We start from the raw sequence: 19792 nt of genomic DNA, 5'->3' as shown, positions 1-19792 counted from the left end.
AAAGAAAGACATGTCACGCATATCTTACATACTTCATCTGATAGCTTTGAAACAGAAAGTTCCATGTCATCAGTAATACAACCTGCCACAAAGAAAAAGCGCAAGAGAAAGAAAATGAGAAGAAGATTTGATGCATCAGACGGCCGCGAGCAGCTTGATTTTCGAATAGGAAAAAGTCCTACCATATGCAAAATTGGACATGGCACATCCGACAAGCAGCCGACAGATTTTCCTGAAAGCAGGCAAATGCTCAGTATACACTATATTGAACACATCTGATGCCATGGGGCATCTTTTGTATTGTATTTCTAACCCTACTCCTTGTTTTTTCAGCATTTCCATTTCTGTTTTAGGATTAGATAGTTAATAAATGAAGAGCTTATATCTTTCATGTGCTTAATGTTATATGATGATTTTTTGGACGGACGCTACTTATATTTTGTTGTGTGTTGCATGGATGCAGATTCTGGATTCTCACATTCCTGCAGTGCAGCAACGTGTCCCCAAGTAGAGCCAGATGTTGACCACTACCGGTCAACTGCCCATGTAGTACACCCCCTCTTCTTTGCAAAAAAGGGGTAGCGCTTGATCGACATGTCCGTGCCATCCTTCAGTCATCAGCAGCTTGATCAATTTATTTGTAAACCCAGTCTGCATGTATAAATTGTAAATAATCTTAGCAGATATGAGTCATGTATGTAAATTGCCTAGGTGGACCTAATTTTCTAAGTGATAATCTACGTCCCGGAAGGTTTTTCGTCTCACCGATCCATGATCGGCAGAGTTTTCCTTCAGCCTAACCCCAAAGCCGGGATGGATTTTGTCACTAGAATCTTAGGAGAATCCTAGTGTGTTAATCTGCTAGATTATAGTTGTGTCGCAGAACTGGGTGATTTATGAGGGTCTATGTCAAATGGGTTTTCCCCCCTTGGGATGTAAAGTTGTAAAAGTCATGATGTAAAGTGTCTTGAGGGTTAGAAAATGTTTTAATCCCCTCATAAGTCCTAAGTCCTAGGTCCTAGGTGTTTTTTCCAAAGGCTAAGTTCGAGGATCCATTTAAAAATGAATTAAAAAATAAAATAAAAATGAATTATAAATAAATAAATAAATAACTGAAAAATAAAATAATAAATAATAAATAAAAATAATAATAATAAATAAATAATTATAAAATAAAGCAAAAACCCTAAAAAATAATAAAATAATAATATTTTGAGTAAATACATGCAAAATTTCATTTTTTTTAATGAATTAACAATTTCGACGGATGAGATTAAGAGATGTCTTGATCCTCATCGACGGTCAAGATCATTTCGACATGGATCACTCGAACTAGCCGTTGGGATCTTTTCCTTTAAATAGGGTGCTAGGCGTCATTTGAGATAATAAGATCTGTGAGTCTTGTGCTGAAGAAGCTCTCTTGTAGTTCATTTTTTTTGTGCAATAAAGAAGACTTTGGGGTTAAAAATCTTGTTGGTGTTACTCTTCTGAAAATGTTGTAAGATTGTTCTATTTTTTTCTGTATAATTTTATTTTCAGCCATTAATGATAGCTTAATGAAGATTGATCTAGGCACAGGTATCTTGTCTGATCTTTGGGGTTTGAATGATAGTTTAGATTCTGAAATATAGTGGCAGGTATCTCCATTTGATCGTGGTTTCACTATTGTTTTCTCCTTCTATGTTGATGGTTGATTTCAAGTTGTGCAAGAAATCCTTTTTTTTAGATTACTGGGCGTTAGGGGAAGTTCTCGGCTGAACCAGCCAACTCCCGGGTTGTGTTTTCTGAAAGAGCCCAGCCAGTTCTTGATCCCGGGCTTATCATTCGAAATATTTTTTTTTATGAATGCATGCAGAGTTTTCTAAAGCATTTTACATTAAAATTAAATTCTGATAATATTACTGTGATTACTGATAAATCTGGCTTCTGAAGAGCTTTCAGTTTGTAAATACTGTAATTTTTTTTTTTGCTAGGTTTAGGGTTTTTAGTTTTGTTTTATGCACATATCACTATATTAGGGTTTTTCCTTTCGTCTGCAGGTTACAAGTGCTTTTAGAGCAGAGAAATTCAGATATAAAGTTGTAAGGAGCTTCACTGTTTTCTGGGCAGTCGACTTGCTGTTCCTTGGTTTCTTCAAATTATTTGGAAAAATTCGAATTTTGCACCTGCAATGATACACCATACGTCGGGTCATTCAGCCATCAAGTATTTCTGGAAACTGCAAAGCCCTGACCATCCCCTTATCCCTCACATGGAGCTTGCATTCCATCTGATATCCTTCATCACCCACGGATATTATCACACTGCTCGCGTCCCATCCAGTGCTAGAACCCTGCGTAAATCCCATTTCTGCAACCCTCGATTTATTTACAGGCCCACGCTATCTATCCCACGCTTATTCAGGCAGTCTCTCTCCCACGCTGTCAGCATTGAAATCACCAGCAAAATCGATTTATCTTGACAGGCCTGTCATATACGTTGCATAGCTGCCTGTTACCTGCTGTTGCAGTCGTCAAAGCTTGCTGCGCTCATCATTTGAATTCTCTGTCAATCGATCACGTCATATTTGCATACAAACAAGGGTGATAAAAGTTAGACACAGCATCGTTTCGAAAAATCCGCTGCCACCCGCGATGCATCTCAGGAAATCGTTTTGATTTTTATGAGCCCGGTAAAATATTATAATACGGGCCAGGTATTTTCTTTGAAACGTCTGCGTATCATCGTCTCAGCGTGAGTGAAGTCTTGAGCATTCGACAAGGGTTACAACTTCGTTCAGCATTTCAATGGATTTATTGTTTTAATTGCGTAGATTGTAGTATACCTGCGTAGATTGTAGTATTAGAATGAGTTTCTTTTTGGGATACGATTCAGGTTCATTTTATTCTCTTTTTGTTTAGTTCTAGTTTAAAATTTAGATTTATTGCAATAGTTTCATATTTTATTTCTTTTAGATTTTATTAATATATATATAAAGGGTTTTTTTTAGAACTAAGGTTTGTTTGATTTAGTTTAGTTTAACTTTAGAAGTAGACTCTAACTTAGATTTTTATGAGACAGTTTAATTTTTATTGTTAAGACTTTGGTTTTATTTTATAAAAAAAAAAAAAAAAGTTGTTGTTTTATTATTTTGGTTTTGAATTAGGTTTTAGATTAGATTAAATTTTATTCTGATTTTTAGTTTTATTTTTATCTTTTAATTTAGTTAGTTTAAAATTTTTTAAATCATAAAAAATCATAAAAATTAAAAAATTAAAAAAAAAAAAAATTGTGGGAATTTTTGCCAGATTTAGTTGTTTTTCTCGGGAAATTATCACGCTATACTTTATGCTGAGACTTAAATTTTCGATTTAGACAAGTCTGCACATCTTTAGCTACATATGGTATCTGGTTAATGATTCATGATTTGCGTGGTTGTTTAAAAGCATTCATCTCTTCAAAAATTTTAATTACTGGATATCGTTATTGAGCTCTGGTCATTATAAGAACTCTGTGTGTTTATCGAATATCCTGCATTTGTTGGAGTTATTTGATGGTAAATGATTGTTAATGATTTCATCTTTCCGCAGCATTTGATAGATAACTGTTCAGCCATCAATCCTATCAGGCACTGGTCCGTTAAATTAATAAAATCATTTTAGTGTTGTGTGTCTCCCAAACCAACTAGTCATCAGTTGGTCTCCTTCACCTCATAGGGTCTAACCCCCTTAGCTGAGGGAGACAGGCTTAAACGGAGAGATCGGGGATCAGAGTGATAGCCCCCGGTCTGAGCGTTGTCGTGTCAATCTGTGCGACAACAGTACCCACTATGACACTGACTTCAAGTCGGTTGAGAACTGGTCTAGGACCAGTGGTACATACTCTGAGATTGACTTCGAGTCAATAGAGTACTAGTCTAGGACCAGTGGTAGGAGTTGTACCCACTATGACACTGACTTCGAGTCAGTTGAGGACTGGTCTAGAACCAGTGGTACATACTCTGAGACTGACTTCGAGTCAGTAGAGGACTGGTCTAGGACCAGTGGTAGGAGTTGTACCTACTATGACACTGACTTCGGGTCGGTTGAGGACTAGTCTTGGACTAGTGGTACACACTCTGAGACTGACTTCGGGTCAGTGGAGAATGGTATGATACATTCTCGATCAATTCTTCTTCTTCATGGTTCAGCGGAGCGAAGTTGAGCAAAGTAGAGCCAGCAGAGAAGAACCAGCATAGCTAGCAGAGCCAGCAGAGCTAAGTAGAGCAAAGCAGAGCCAGCAGAGCAGAGCAGAGCCAGCAGAGCTGAGTAGAGCAAAGCAGAGCCAGCAAAGCAGAGCAGAGCCAGCAGAGCTGAGCAGAGCAGTGCAAGGCACTGATGGCAGATGGCAGAGATAGTACAGTTGGACATATGGATCAGCAGATGGAGTTCTCCCTAGTTGAGAGGGAGTGTTAAAATTGGCAACTAGGGCGAAAATAGGGTCATATTATTTATGGCAGCTGATATTTTTATTGGATCCCTCTCATTGGGAGGTGTAGGATTGATCTAAAGATCATCCGATTCCGATAAATATCAAAAGTCAAAGTGATTGACTTCTATTGTAAATGTACTATCTCTCTCACTTTCTCTGCTGAACTTTGAAGAACATAAAAGAAGAATTGATCAAAGGTTTCCCCACATTGTGGGGTTTGTCTCTAGCTAGCACGACATCTTGTGTCCTCTTGTCTTGGCTTGTCTTCTGCGATTTATATTTATGTTCTATCTGCAGTTTACTTTATGCTGATGTGATTGCTAATGTGGAAAAGAAATTGAAATAAATTGCTCTAGCATAGAACATACCTAAGGGAGAAACAACAAGTAATATTTCAACGGAAAATGAGTTGCAACTAGAAGGGACAACAATAGATATTTCAGCAGAAAGTGAGTTGCAAATAGAAGGGACAAGTGATTTTCCAGCAGAAAATGAGTTGCAAATAGAAGAGACAATAAGAGAAATTTCAACAAAAAATGAGTTGGGGCAGCAAGTGATATTGTGTAGAAAATGAGAAGGGAGAAGCTCTTGACTTCTTGGACTTGTCTTCACCAAAGCTCTGATACCATGTTGAAATTCTAATGCTCTATGCTGCAACAATTACTTATTCCAAAACTTCTTTTTGTTGCAATACTTAGTTAAGCAACTGTAGATTGAACATAAATCATATGCACAATTGAAGACAGCCAAGGACAAGATAAGACAGAGAATTTAGGTCCAAATGACCAGGGAAAAACCCACAAGGGGAAAACCCAACTAGATTCTTCTTCTATTAGATATCAATTATTCAACAAAGATACAAAGTACAATGAGAGATTAAGAGAATGAGTAAGTTCACCCAGATCTGAACAAGCTGTAGCATGAAGATCACTAGTAGCAGAAATTGATGCAAACATTGAATCAACCTTCAAGTTTTGCTCTTACTCTCCAAGTCTCTCTCTCTCTCACAATCTTCTTCAAATCTCTCCAACTCTCTCTCTCAAGTTCAAATCCTTCTTTCACAATGCACAAGTAGTGAGGAGATGAGATGATATGAGATACATATATAGGAGGAGTAACAAATTCTGGTCATAAAGGAGTAATACGCATGCCTTGTGGAGGAGCTACATATTCCAATTAGCTAGGTGCACATGCCTTTGTAACTCATGGCATTAAGGAGGTACACATGCTTTTGTAACTTATGCCATAAAGGAGAGAATGTAACATATGCGTTAAAGAGTGCGTAAGAGGAATATACCATGCTTTTAATGAGTGCGTAAGAAAGAGTTTAACATATCCATTAAGAGAGAGAGAGTAACGTATGCACTAATTGAGGAGAGTTACATATGACATGATTGAGTGCCATGATTGAGAAAGACAAATTTCCTTTTAATAATAATATAATAGTATCATAAAGGATAATAGTAGTAATAATAATAATATTAATGATAAGTTTGAAATTTGATGATTAAGTAAAAATTGAAAAATTAAGATTGATTAAGGATAAGTGATTTTCCATCATCTATACTTGATTACCAATTGAAGCAAGATGATTTACTATTTTTGGAAAGTCATGCTTGGAATGATAGACATGACTTTCTATTTTTGGAAAGTCATTCTAGAATTGTTAGAAATGAGATTTTATGCAAGGAAATGTATCCCTTAGCTGCCAATTTTGAACAATATCTTGTTGTTGATCTCTTGCTTTTGGATATGTTGGAAAGAAGGAAGGTTTGGCTTGGCATCTAGACATGGAAGTTTTCTATGGTCATGGATCTTGGATGTCTCAATTTTGATTTGATTCTATAAGAAGAGAATTTTTCTGTGTTTTCCCCTTAAAAGAGTTTTACCCTGGCTTGGATCCTATATCTTGTGTTCTTTTGTTTCTGTGATCTTCATGTTCACGTTATGGTAATTGTTTGATGAAAGAATCAGAATAAAAACCTAATAAGAAACCAATTAAATTCACAAGCCATTACTGTGGATAAGGAAATCTAAATTAAATTATAAAGCCTCCCAATTTCCAACACTATAGAACCTACATTTGTGCTAAAAGATTTACAAATGTAGTGAGAACCTCCACTAGTCTAGGCATCATGCAAAATGAAGGATAAGAGGCATCACTCGATGTTCCTGTCGAGGTAGACCCACTAAGTCTACACCACTCTCTTTACACTAGGTAGCATTCTAAGAATGAGAGGAAATGCCCACAACTTTCCCAAGGGTCTATATTCTAAGGAAAAAATATAAAATGTAAATTGGGCTTAAGTTATGCAAAAAAGTAATTACTTAAGAGATTTAGACACACTCCTGTACCTTTAGGGAGTTGAGTCTGTCATGTCTAAATGGTGCATTCACTACCTCTTTCATAATGAATCTATTAGCCTATTATGCAACATTCACCCCTGTATTGTTATAATTTATGAATACTTTACACACAATAGTATTGTGGAGAGGATACATATGATCATTCATGTCAAGATCAGCTAGAATATATTTTATTTGTGGCATTAAGACCCTAAGGCTGAATGTTGTAGTCTCACTTCCTCTAATACCATCAAATGTGGGGATATAACTCCTATAAACATTTGCATATGGATCTATCTCTACAACATTTTCCTTCACTGTTTTATTTGAATCCACTATTGTTGGTTCCTTCCCATAGGCAAATACATTAACTAAGTATCCCAAGCATTTACACAAGTGAGAACCTTACCTTTCCCATGACTTGGGTGAGAAAGTAATTTAAAGGTTTGGGGAGATGCCTTTTGTGAAAGAAAATGAGATGGCCATTAAAGGGGTGCATTAAGAATCGACACCCATTTTGTATATTGGTTTTCATGCTAGCAATGTGTCATCGACATTTGTAACATCTTTATGCTAAAGATAAAATGTAGGAAATTAGTTGAGTAGATCCCATGCATGCAACCTTAACACAGTGAGGCATGCAAACAATTTGCATGAATTGAGCATATAGGATAAGGTCCTATAAGCACTAAAAATACGTTATCTCTTTTTCTATGTTGCACAGGTTTGTGAACCTGGGGGTGGGGTTCTCGAACCCATCCCAGGTTCCCATCCCCAAGTACCGGATTCGGGTACGAGTGCTTCTGAGAAGAACCCATAAGAACAGGGTTCTTCTATGAAGAACCCATAAGAACAGGGTTCTTCTATGAAGAACCCATAAGAACTGGGTTCTTCTATGAAGAACCGGGTTCTCCATTAAAAAAATTGAGTTCTTTTGTCTTGACGGGTATGGAGAACCCTGATGATGGGTACCTGGAACCCCAAAATCGGGTTCTTTGGGGTTCATTTTAGTTTTTATTTTTAAATTTTTAATTAATTTAATGGGCTTCCCCTAATATTCTAGGTAGCTAGTTCTTCATCTTGCGAGAGGAATTGGAGTACTTATGCCTTTATCCATTCAGTAAAGAGAAATAGGTTGGGCTCAAAGAAGGCAGAGAACTTAGTGTACATTCATAGCACACTTCATCTCATATCTCGAAAAGACCCTGGGTACAAGGAGGGTCCTTTCAAGAGATGGGACCAATACACAGATGATGCTATGTGTGTGGACGAGGAGATACAACCAAATGGCCTTATTGAGCTACCTCTAGTTGCTATGGATGAGCAAGAACCTCAAGATGAGAGTGATTCCTACCCGGAGAACATGCAAACTAAATATCTGAGTGATGCTGATGACATGGATGTTGATGACATGGCTTGAGGAAGCCATTGTTCACTATTAGTTTTTTTTATTTTAGTATTTTAAAATTTCCTAGTTCTTGTTTGGAAATGCCTTAAGGAAAATTTTGAATGTAGTATGTAACTCCAATTTGCACGTGATATCAAACTAGAAATTTTGAAATTTCATTGTGAATGTTGAATGTTCAATGGTTGCATGTTTAAATATTTAAAGTTTAAATCATAAATATTTTAGTTTTCTTGTTTAAAGTTGAAAAATATACAAATTCATATATATTATAATTTATAAAATATAATATTTATATATTGTATATATAAATTATAATATACCCCTGATGAACCCACGCACCCTGTTTTGAAAAATGATGTACCCGTCCTCGTTTGCGTCCCTGTACCCGTCCTCGAACCCACGTTTCCTAGCAACATAGCTCTTTTTAACAATTATTTTAAAACTATGTCACTTTTAGTGTTTTTCATGTGAGAAAATTCATTTTGATATGTTTAGTTTAGGTTAGGTTCATGAAAAATTGAAGATCTAATTTTTCCTTCAAACTCCAATTTTGTCACAATTTTCTACAATGAATATATGTGACATTGCAAAGGAATGAGACAAGTCAGTGGCAACAACTTTATGGTGTGTGCTCTTTCTTTCAACTATTGTTGTTTAGAAATTTATCATATACAATACCAAAACATGCACTATCTCAATCCCCAATATATTTAGCATTAAAATGTAAAAGACTAAATATTAATCACTAACAAAAGATTTACATATTTTTCTTGCTAAGAAGTTTTACAAGCACAAAAGGCTTACCCATACTTGGTGAGTCTGAGACGTGGAGATTATGGCTTCCTAGAGGTTGGTTAAAGCCATAACGTAATGCCATGTATAACACTGACCTTGCAATATCACCCCTAACCTGCATTTATGAAATCTCAAAATATGAAGATAATTAGAAACAAAATCATATAGCAACTTGTAGGCAATATATTGTTATGACAACAAGAAATCAACTAAACTCACCAGTACTAGATGTTTAACTTTGAAATAATTAGTATCATTACAATTTTTTATTGATTTATTCACATGAGATATGAATGTAATGGGTTGAGTACAAGAAATATTTTAAACTGACTTGTTATGTGTAGTTGTAACCAAAGTTCCTTTTGAAAAATAGTGCTTCTGGAAAAACCTTGATACAACAATAATGTACAACCACAAGTCTACCTAAAGGACATGAGAAAAGGCCTTTGGGTCAAACAATACCCCAAGCTCACAACCCCTTACATCTCTCATAATGAATGTTCCATTTGTGAAAATTCCTTGAAATGCAGCAACTAGAAATATGTCTTCTAATTGAAAATTTAATTATGCAGTTTATTTTGTTTACGGCAAAATAACGAAATATTCACTGCAATTTCTTCACCAAATAAAATACTACAGAAGCAAAAACATGAACTGAGAAATACTAGCACACACACAAAAATTATGACACAGTTGTTTTTGGACAAAGTCCCTGGAAAAACCCAATGTGGGAAAACCGGTGCAGCAGTTGAGGGCTTGTATTTTATTATTTGCAACAGAAATTTTGAGTACAATAAAATGTTGTCAATCTGGCGATTATATCCAAGAGAAATATTGGCAAAAATATATATATTGAAGGATTTTACCCTCACTCCAAGCAATCCCAACACCTGACTTCCTCTGAAAATCTAGTCATCCAAACCCTCTGCCTAGGCCTTGCAACACTTCTGCAAAGACCCTCTCACACTCAGCCCGGAACTACAGCCAATCAAGTTGTCTTGCCTGCTACAAACTAGGAAAATGTCTCTCCAGCACTCTAGAAAATCTTCTCGACCTCTGGAACTGAAAACGACCTTCCCTTTAGCCAAAACAAACAGCCTTATCTTGAGGCTCTATGCAGCCTCCTGGAGATAGATTTTGGCCTCCTCTTTCTGACCCTCCGGAACTGGAAATCCTTCCTTCAGATACTGCTAACCTCTTCTACCACCTGCTACTCGCCTACTGGCTCAATCTCCACTGTTGAATCACTCATACAACTAGGAATTCAAACTGTCTGGGCAACTAAGCATCTACACTGGTGCGTTCTCCATCTACCCATCGACCTCCTCTTATAATCTCCAGTTGGGACTCCAACGACCAAGATTAAAACTTAATCAATGGTTGAGATCATCTCAAAGTCAATCTGTGTGAGTCTCTAGATAATTCACACCTTTCCCAATTAATTACTATTAATTAACCATTTTTCCTAAGGAAATTTTTAATTAAGGTCAATTAATTTAATTGAGCTATCTCTAGGTGGAATTTTCAGGAACGATTTTTGCGTCTTGGAGAACTCATGTGTTTTAGCCTCTCCAATTAGTTTCAAGACTAGAACACCTATGCTACAAAAACTAACACTCCCTCTTAGCAAGGAAGTTGTTCTCTCACTAGTGTTGCACAATCTGCCACAACACCCTGTCTCCGTAACATCCTCCATACACGCTGTTGATGTTTGGCCACTGTGACACCCTGTCACTGCCCACCAACTATTATGCAACTCTAATGTTGCATCCATGCTGTTGTTGACACCGCACAGTACAATTTGTACTATTATCGACTCTGCATCTACACTACAACCCAACTCCCTGTCAATTGTTGTTGTTGCTACTGCAACTATAGCAATTGAGAAGCATCCAAAATACTGAATCAACTGTCTCTGTGCTACAACTGTCTCTTGAGCTCTAATTACTACTAGCCTTTGCACTATCCACTAGGAAATGTTAGTTTTTGTAGCATCAGATGTGTTCTAGCCACGAAATTTGGTGGGGAAGCTAGAAAACATGTATTCTCCAAAACCCAGAAATTGTTTCTAGAAATTCCACCAAGAGACAACTTAATTAAAATACTTAATCTTTTTTTTAATGGTTCCTAAGTCTAATCTTAGGAAAACTGATTAATTAAAGGGTATTAATTAAGTCATGGTGAGAATCTTCTAGAAGAAGACATGGATCGAGTTCTAGTTAATCTTAGCCATAGATTGTGTTTTAATCTTGGCTGTTGATGTCTCAATGAGAGATTATAAGAAGAAATTCGATGGGGATTGGAGAACACACTTGTGACACCAAGGAATTCAATTTTACTGAGAAATCGATCTTCAAAGTAGCAGTTGAGTGTTGCTGGAAGTGATTCAGTAAGATCGAAGCAGTGAGAGAGGGGCAGGGATAGTAAGGCCGAGAGGAATATTTTCCAGTCTAGTGAGTGCATAGCAAAGAGACAGAGAGTTCCACAAAGAGGTAGCACAGAGCAAAGAGGCAGCGCAGTGCTTCAGAGGGGAAGCCGTATTTTGTTGGGGAGAAGCAGTGATTCAGTGCTAGAAGCCGAAGTGGGAGCCCGGAGGCCAGGAGAGTCCATTTCCCAGACAACAGCTGATCAGTTAGCGAGAGAGACATTGGTCTGAGTTGTGTGACGCAGAACTGCGTAGGCTGATGCAGGGACTGCACAGAGGCAGCAGAGAGCAGCTCATCTTGAGCCAAGGTCAGTGTCGGATCACCGATGAGAGTGATATTTTTCTCACTAGACTTCTGTCAGTCATTTCTTTGTATGGATTGCTAGATTTGAGCATCCATAGATTTGTACTCAGATTTACTATTGCATAATAATAAAACCCTCAGTTGTTGCATCAGTTTTCCCAAGTCGGGTTTTTTTGGGGGCATTGATCCAAAAATATTGTGTATTTGTGTGCGTGTGCATCTATTCTTCCAGCATTATTTTTCTTCTGCGGTATTTTATTTGTGACGACTGCGGTGTATTAGTTTCGATATTTACCGTAGGATGCAATAAATAATTTGTTCAAGTATTTAACAAATAGAAGAAACTAAATCAGTTGTTGCAGTAGGATTCGGGGTTTCTGAATTTTCACATGGTATCAAAGCACAAATCATAAGACGGAGAGCTCAATAGCAGAAGGAAGGAGGAATTTTGAATCTCTACAGAGGCAGTAGTTTGAAACCCTCAAGAGGCAGCGCAGTCCTTGGGCCAGGAGGGTCAGTTTTTGAGGAAAATTTATTTCTCTGAGAGAGTCGACAGAGAAATTAGATTTTCCAAATCAGAGCTTACCAGAGGCAGAGGGAGACACAGTATTTTCCTTGCAGAGCAAATCTTCAATTGGGACGCAGTTATTTTGCAGTAGTTTGCTAGTGCAAAATAGCGTCAGGAGGAAGGAAGAGCACACACTGAGGGAATTCTTTTCTCAGGGGACTTCTAGCCCAGAAGTTCGATTTTTCCTAGCAGAGCAACAGTAGTTGTGAGCAAATTTGCCCACTCCAGCAGGGAGTGCATAGAGTCAGTCAGCAATTGCGCAAAGGAGAAGAGGAGGAATTCGACATTATTGTAGAGATGACATCAGCAGGGCTGAGAGATCAGGATCGATAGGAGGGAGCCTCCAACTATGTGATTTGGAAGGCTTACAAGAAGGAGATGGCGAAAGCAAAGAGGTTGATTCTCGATGGGGTTCGAGATCACGTGGTGTCTCACATAACTAGCAAAGATACTGCCCGACAGATGTGGGAGACACTTGCTACACTATACGAGGGATCTTCTGAGCAACGAAAGATGTATCTTGAGGAGAAGCTGAGATGCACAAGGATGCAGAAAGGGGAGTGCATAGACCCCTTCCTCACTAGGCTTTAGGAAATCAAAGACCAGTTGTTCGCAGTAGGGTCAGTGCCTCAGCTTACAAAATTGGTGCGGTTTTCTCTAAACAACGTTTCCGAAGAATGGCAGGTCTTCGTCCAGAGTATTCTGGGCAAAGAAAAGTTGTCACACTGGGATCGTATGTGGGATGATCTGCAACAAGAGGAGAAGAGACGAGATTTGGTGAAGACCACCATCATTGGCAGCACCAACAATAGTGGGAAGAAGCAAGTGAAGGAAGAGGAGAATGTGGCCCTCACATCAAAGGGGCAGTAGGAGCAGCGCAGGAGGAAGAAGGATGTTTCCAAGGTGAAATGCTTTAAATGTGATGAGCTTGGCAACTACTGCACTCAATTTCATCTCATAAAGAAGGACAAGGAGGAGAAGTAGGACTAAAAGGCTGCATCCGCAGAGATTGACAAGTTGTCCTCCAGATTGGAGGAAGATTTTGCCAAAATCACTGATGTACCTCCAAGAGTGAGGTGGGATGATTTGGTTTTGTAGCCCCAGAGAGCTACAGGATGGGCAGGATTCTTTAGGAGGTCCACCTCATGGATCAATACCTTGCTACGAGAGGCCATAACATACATTAGCATGATGGATCAGTGGTAGTTGGTGCAGTCAAGGGCCAAAGTGACAGATGCAGTAGCTAGTAGTGGTCAGATACTAGGCAGCACAGTGCAGGGTTGGAAGCAGTGCAGTTGGCACAGAGCAAAGTCAGCAGCAGCGTAAAGGTATCAGTGACAACACAGAGTCTAGCAGCAATTAGGACTCGGGTGACAAGATGCATCATACTGATTACAGTTGATTCAGTATTTTGGATGCTTTTCAGTTGCAGTTGCAGCAGCAGTAGATGAAGAGGGAGTTGTAGTGCAGATGCAACATCGGTAGCAGTTCAGTAGGGCGAGCAGCAGCATAGATGCAGTGTTATCAAAGTTGCGCAGTAGTTGATGGGCAACAGTAGCCAGACATCAGCAGCATAACAGAAGATGGTGCAGAGACAACATGTTGCTTCAGTTGGTTGCAGCGCTAGAACACATTCCTTGCTAAGAGGGAGTGTTAGTTTTTGTAGCATCGAACATGTTCTAGCCATGAAATTTGGTGGAGAGACTAGAATACATGTATTCTCCAAAACCCAGAAATTGTTTCTGGAAATGCCACCTAGAGATGACTTAATTAAAATAATTAATCTTTTTTTTAATGGTTCCTAAGTCTAAACTTAGGAAAACTGATTAATTAAAGGGTATTAATTAAGTCATGGTGAGAATCTTCTAGAAGAAGACATGGATCAAGTTCTAGTTAATCTTAGCCATCGATTATGTTTTAATCTTGGTCGTTGATGTCTCAACGAGAGATTATAAGAAGAAATTTGATGGGGGTTGGAGAACACACTTGAGACACCAAGGATTCGATTTTGCTAAGAAATTGATCTTCAAAGTAGCAGTTGTGTGTTGTCGGAAGTGATTCAGTAAGATTGAAGCAGTGAGAGAGGGGCAGGGATAGTAAGGCTGGGAGGAAGATTTTCCAGTCCGGTGAGTGCATAGCAAAGAGACAGAGAGTTCCACAGAGAGGCAGCGCAGTGCTTCAGAGGGGAAGTTGTATTTTGCTAGGGAGAAGCAATGATTCAGTGCTAGAAGCCGGAGTGGGAGCCTGAAGGCTAGGAGAGTCCATTTCCCAAACAACAGCCGATTAGTTAGCAAGAGAGACATTGGTTCAAGTTGTGTGACGTAGAACTGCGTACGCTGGCGTAGGGACTGCACAGAGGAAGCAAAGAGCAGCTCATCTTGAGCCAAGGTCAGTGTCGGATCACCGGTGAGAGTGAGATTTTTCTCTCTAGAGTTTTGTCAGTCATTTATCTGTATGGATTGCTAGATTTGAGCATCCATAGATGTGTACTCAGATTTACTATTGCATAATAATAAAATCCTCAGTTGCTACACCGGTTTTCCCAAGTAGGGTTTTTTAGGGGACAATGGTCCAAACATAATTGTGTATTTGTGTATGTGTGCATCTCTTCCAGCATTATTTTTCTTCCACAGTATTGTATTTGTGAAGGTTGCAATGTATTAATTCAATATTTACTGTAGGATGTCGTAAATAATTTGTTCAGGTATTTAACAAATAGAAGAAACTAAATCAGTTGGTGCGGTAGGATTCGAGGTTTCCAAATTTTCACAGGAAATTTGCGTTGTTGTTGATTCTGCATTGTGCCTGTTGCACTGTTATCAACACTGCTCTGCGCTCTTCAGCATCTGACTGCCTCTAGTCTGCAACTATCGCTCTAGAACTAACTGCATCAACTAACACTGATCCTCCTGCTACTGAATACTATGGGCCCCTGTAACAAGGTATTGATACATGAGGAAACACCATTTGATGCTTACCTCAATGGACCCTACCCAAACCTTTGTGCAACTCTAGGACTAAAGTTCCACATCGCCTCACCTCACTCTTGGATGTATAGCTGCAAAGATGGCACAGTCTTCATATAGCCTAGAGGAATGTTTGTCTATCTCTGTGGATGTTGTCGCCTGATCCTACTTCTCCTTCTTGTCCTTCTTCCTCAGAGGACACTGAGTACTGTAGTGGCCAAACTCGCCACACCTGAAACACTTGATCTTTGACAAATCCTTCTTCTTCTTCTTTTATCACTACAAGCCTTGTCCTTGGATGGGACCTTTTGCTTTCCCCTTTGATAAAAGGGCCACATTATCTTCCTCATTCACCCCTTTCAATCCCTTGTTGTTGCCGCTGCTACCATTGATGGAGCTCTTTACTAGAGTTCGCCTCATCTCCTCCTATTGTAGGTCTGACCATACCCGATCCCACCCTAGTAATGTATCTCGTCCCAAAATGCCTTAGACGAAGACCTCCCATTCCTTTGAAACATTTTTTAGGGCAAAACGCACAAGCTCTATAGGTTGATATGCTTCCCCCATGGTTGCAAGTTGATCCCTGATATCCTAAATTCTGGTGAGAAACAAATCTATGCCTTCACCCTTTTGTATCCTAATGTTTCTTAGTTTTTCCTTCAATAACATCTTCCATTGCTCGAAAGGATTCTGAAAAAACCCTGCGAGGGCATCCCACATCTTCTTGAAGTGTTCTTGCCAGATATATGCGAGACTATATGGTCCTGGATGTTGAGTTCTGGTAACATTAGATGTGCTCTAAGCCTCAAAATTTGCAGGGAGGCTAGGACACATGTATTCCAAAATATCCAGAAATCGTTTGGGAAATTCCAACCGAAAACAGTTTTATTAAAATAATGAATTATTTTTAATGGATGCCTAAGTCTAAACTTAGGAAATTAAAATAACTAAAGGGTATTAATTAAACTAGGGGTGAAACTTCTAGAAGAAGGCGAGGATCAAGCCAAAATGATTTGAGCCATTGATTAGAATCTAATCTGGGCCGTTGATTGATCAACGAGAGGATTATAAGAAGAGGCTTGATGGGCATTTGGAAAACACATCGAGTAAGAGATCAGGATCGATTTTTTCATGGGAGCAATGTAGCAATTGTCGGATAAGGTGATCGAGGAGATTTCTTGCAGTGAGGGGCAGGGACAATTTTCCAGAGGAAGTTTTCTAGATCCGAAGAGTGCAAGGTAGAGCGAACAGAGAGTAGTCCGGAGAGCCAGCACGGGGCCACGCAGAGGCAGCATAGAGCTATGTTGTGGTAGCGCAGAGCTTCAGAGGGAGTCTGTATTTCTACTGGGGAACAATCAGGATCTAGTGTCGGAGTCGAGGTGTGAGACCGGGAGGCCAGAGAGCCGAAGTTTCCAGTGAGCAGAGGATTAAGAGGAGATGTAGCGCAGTCCCAACAGCAATGACGCAGTAACTGCATGGGTGTGATGCAGCACTGTGTAGAGACAGTGCAAAGGCTCATCTCCATCACAAATCAGTGTCAAATTTCCCAGTGACAGGATGAGATCATCTCACTATCATTTTGTCTAGTTAGATCTCTATATAGGATTGCCAGTTTGGGCATTTGAAGAATTATACTCAAAATTACTGCATAATAATACAAACCCTCAGCTACTGCATTGGTTTTCCTGCATTGGGTTTTTCTAGGGACATTTCTAATTTTCTCCAAAAACAACGATGTCACTTGTGTGTGCTATTTCTTTCTTGCTCAGTTCTTGTTTCCGCATATTATTTAATTTGTGAAGGTTGCAGTTGTATTTATTTTGATGTTTACCATATAATACTATAAATAACTTGATTCAATAGGAGAAATATAATCAGTTGTTGCAGTAGTGATTCAGAGATTCCGAATTTTCATACCGGACTCCATCCAGGATCATCCGCCTCGCCTTGGCCATCTCCTTCTTGAATTCTTTCTATTGATCTGCATCGATAGGTTCTGCCACAACTTTTTTTGCATAGATTTTGTAATATTCCTAGTGAGAAATATTAAGTGATAACAACAAATAAAGCATAAACATGTAATCATAAAACTAACACACTAGCATAATGACAAATTGCACCGGAAATTGTACCAAGAGCTGAGCCATTTTATTAACTGAGAAAACAAGGTACATATAAATGAAGAAGAGGGACCTGGGCTTGCTACAACAAGCTAGTCAAGTCCCAAGTGAAAATGGAGTTGCCCAAGTGCTGGAAACTGCTCTCCCCAAGTCTTTGCACTGGCCTAGTAAATTTTGCTACTGCTGGATGGAATGGAATTGGTGTTTCAATCCTCTAAACTGCTCAAAAATATTCTAGGAAATTAATTGGATCGTCCTCACAAGGAACCCAGAATAACGCAGAAAATTCTCACGGATCCAAGTGGTGGAAATGGTCCCAGAGTGAACTACGACCTTCTCCAATAATTTATGTTATTGGCTACTCACTAGAAAACTAATTTCTACCAAAAATACTGCCGAGAAAATTCTACGAAATTAACCCTGGACTCCTTTCACCAAACCCACAAAATCCCATAAAGGGTTTGGCTTGAATCCCCCGACCACCGGCGATCCCCAACAAATGCAAATCGCCACATCTAGCCAAAAAACGCCCCACGGTTTGATATTACGGAATTATGCCCAAATTGGACACTGGCTAAATTTTTCCTTAAGGTTTACCTCTAATCTCCAACCCTTATCTCTCCACAATTCTTTTCTCTTCTTCCCTTATGCAGGCTAATCTAGAAACCCCTACATACTTCCAAATGAAGAGAATTTTGTCCCACAGATTTGTTGCTCTCTATCCCTGCAAAATCACCACAAAATTCCCGACTCCAACTAGGAAAATCCTCCTGCAAATAACCCAGACTCCAACTTGTTGTATGTCCAACTTGTTGTATGTTGGACCACAATGAATAAGTTGAATTCCTCTATGCCCAGAAAATACTCAGAGCTGGAACTACAGCTATCAATGAAGTTCTATCAAAGCCCAGCAATGGATTCTCTGAATTCCCAACTAGAGAGGCACTCGAAATCCTCAGAAGATGGGGTGGCATCCTGCCTGGGATTCTTGTGCTAAACAACACTCTACCCTTGCGCTAAATAGCTCCAAGAGAATATGAAGTGCTAAGTGAAATAGTCAAAAGATGATCCATAAAATGAGTCCCTCCTCCTTTTATATTTTCTCTCCATCCTTCTAGACTCCTTTTAATATTATTTTATTGATGGGGGCCATTTTCCACTTAGTTACTTTTTCCACCATTTTAATGAAATAATAATTTGTCGCCAATCTGCAATAAAACGGTACTTGCCACCTTTCTCCAAAATACTAGTTGCCCATTTTAATTAATATTACCAAAAATGGGCAAAATTCCCATGCTCACAAAATTGGGGATATTACAGATTTTCAGCCCAGCTCGTCCAACAGGAATAACATCTTGGCCTCCCAAGTGATATAGTTGGACGCTCCTTCCAACCTATCCTAATCTCTAAGCCCGACTGTGGCCATCTCTGCAAAAACTCGACCCGGGGTGGAAATATCCCTCTTTCTCTTGCTCGGTTGCTAACTCTACTATTCGCACTCCCTTTTGTAGTGAGAAAATTCGCTTGCAACTACTACTGGCTGCAACTGGAAATTTGGATTTCTGAACTAGAAACCCTCTGAGAGAAATCTCCCTCTGTGTGTGCACTTCCTCTTCCTTCTGGCACTAATTATGCTACTGCAACTGCTGCAAAACCCTTTGTGCCTAGACAAGAAACCTGCTCTATGAAAATATGTGTTGTTGTTGCTCCCTTTGCCCGCTAGAATCGTTTTTTTGGACAGGTCAAATTTTTATGCCACCTACAACTAAAAAAATCGAACCCTTGCTAGCAATTTGCACTACCAGCGTAGGCACTGCATAGCCCCAGAAAATTTCAACATGTTTCTCCATCCGAACAGCGAAATTTTCTCTCTTCGGCCTCTAAGCATCATGCCCGTCAAATTCTTTCGGATACCATGTGAAAATTCCTTGAAATGCAACAACTGGAAATATTTCTTCCCACTGAAAAATTAATTATGCAATTTATTTTGTTTACAGCAAAATAACAAAATATTCACACTGCAATTTCTTCACCAAATAAAATACTGTGGAAGAAAAAACATGAACTGAGAAATACTAGCACACAAACAAATTATGACATTGTTGTTTTTGGACAAAATTCCAAAGAAGAACCCAATGTGGGAAACCGGTGCAGCCGCTGAGGGTTTGTAATTTATTATTTGCAACAGAAATTCTACATACAATAAAATGTCGCCAATCTGATGATTCTATCCAAGATAAATACTAGCAAAAACATACTAAGGGATTTTACCCTCACTCCAAGCAATCTCAGCACTTGACTGCCTCTGAGAAGCTAGTCGTCCAAACCCTCTACGCAGGCCTTGTGTCACTTCTGCACAGACCCTCTTATGCTCAGCCCGAAACTGCTACCAATCAAGCCGTCCTACTTGT

At 39.0% G+C, this 19792-nt stretch overlaps 1 protein-coding gene across 3 annotated transcripts in view; it reads right to left on the bottom strand.

Moving 5' to 3' along the window:
- The window catches only part of LOC149241800 (uncharacterized), a 253403-nt gene that overhangs the window by 41160 nt on the left and 192451 nt on the right, over positions 1-19792 (bottom strand). The window contains exon 7 of one of the 3 annotated variants that reach the window (XM_089367592.1): positions 9014-9113. The exons of 1 other annotated variant lie outside the window; for it this stretch is intronic. In XM_089367592.1, coding sequence (XP_089223718.1) covers positions 9014-9113 — 100 coding nt within the window. Of the gene's footprint in view, positions 1-9007; positions 9114-19792 lie in introns of all 3 variants that reach the window. One more of the 3 variants, XM_089367591.1, reaches the window with a different exon arrangement.

Source organism: Pinus tabuliformis, chromosome 8 (genome assembly GCF_031772625.1).
Source record: "Pinus tabuliformis cultivar Carrire ecotype Pingquan chromosome 8, CPIR1, whole genome shotgun sequence".
In the NCBI taxonomy this organism is placed as follows: Eukaryota; Viridiplantae; Streptophyta; class Pinopsida; order Pinales; family Pinaceae; genus Pinus; species Pinus tabuliformis.
This window is presented reverse-complemented; position numbering and strand designations above follow the sequence as displayed.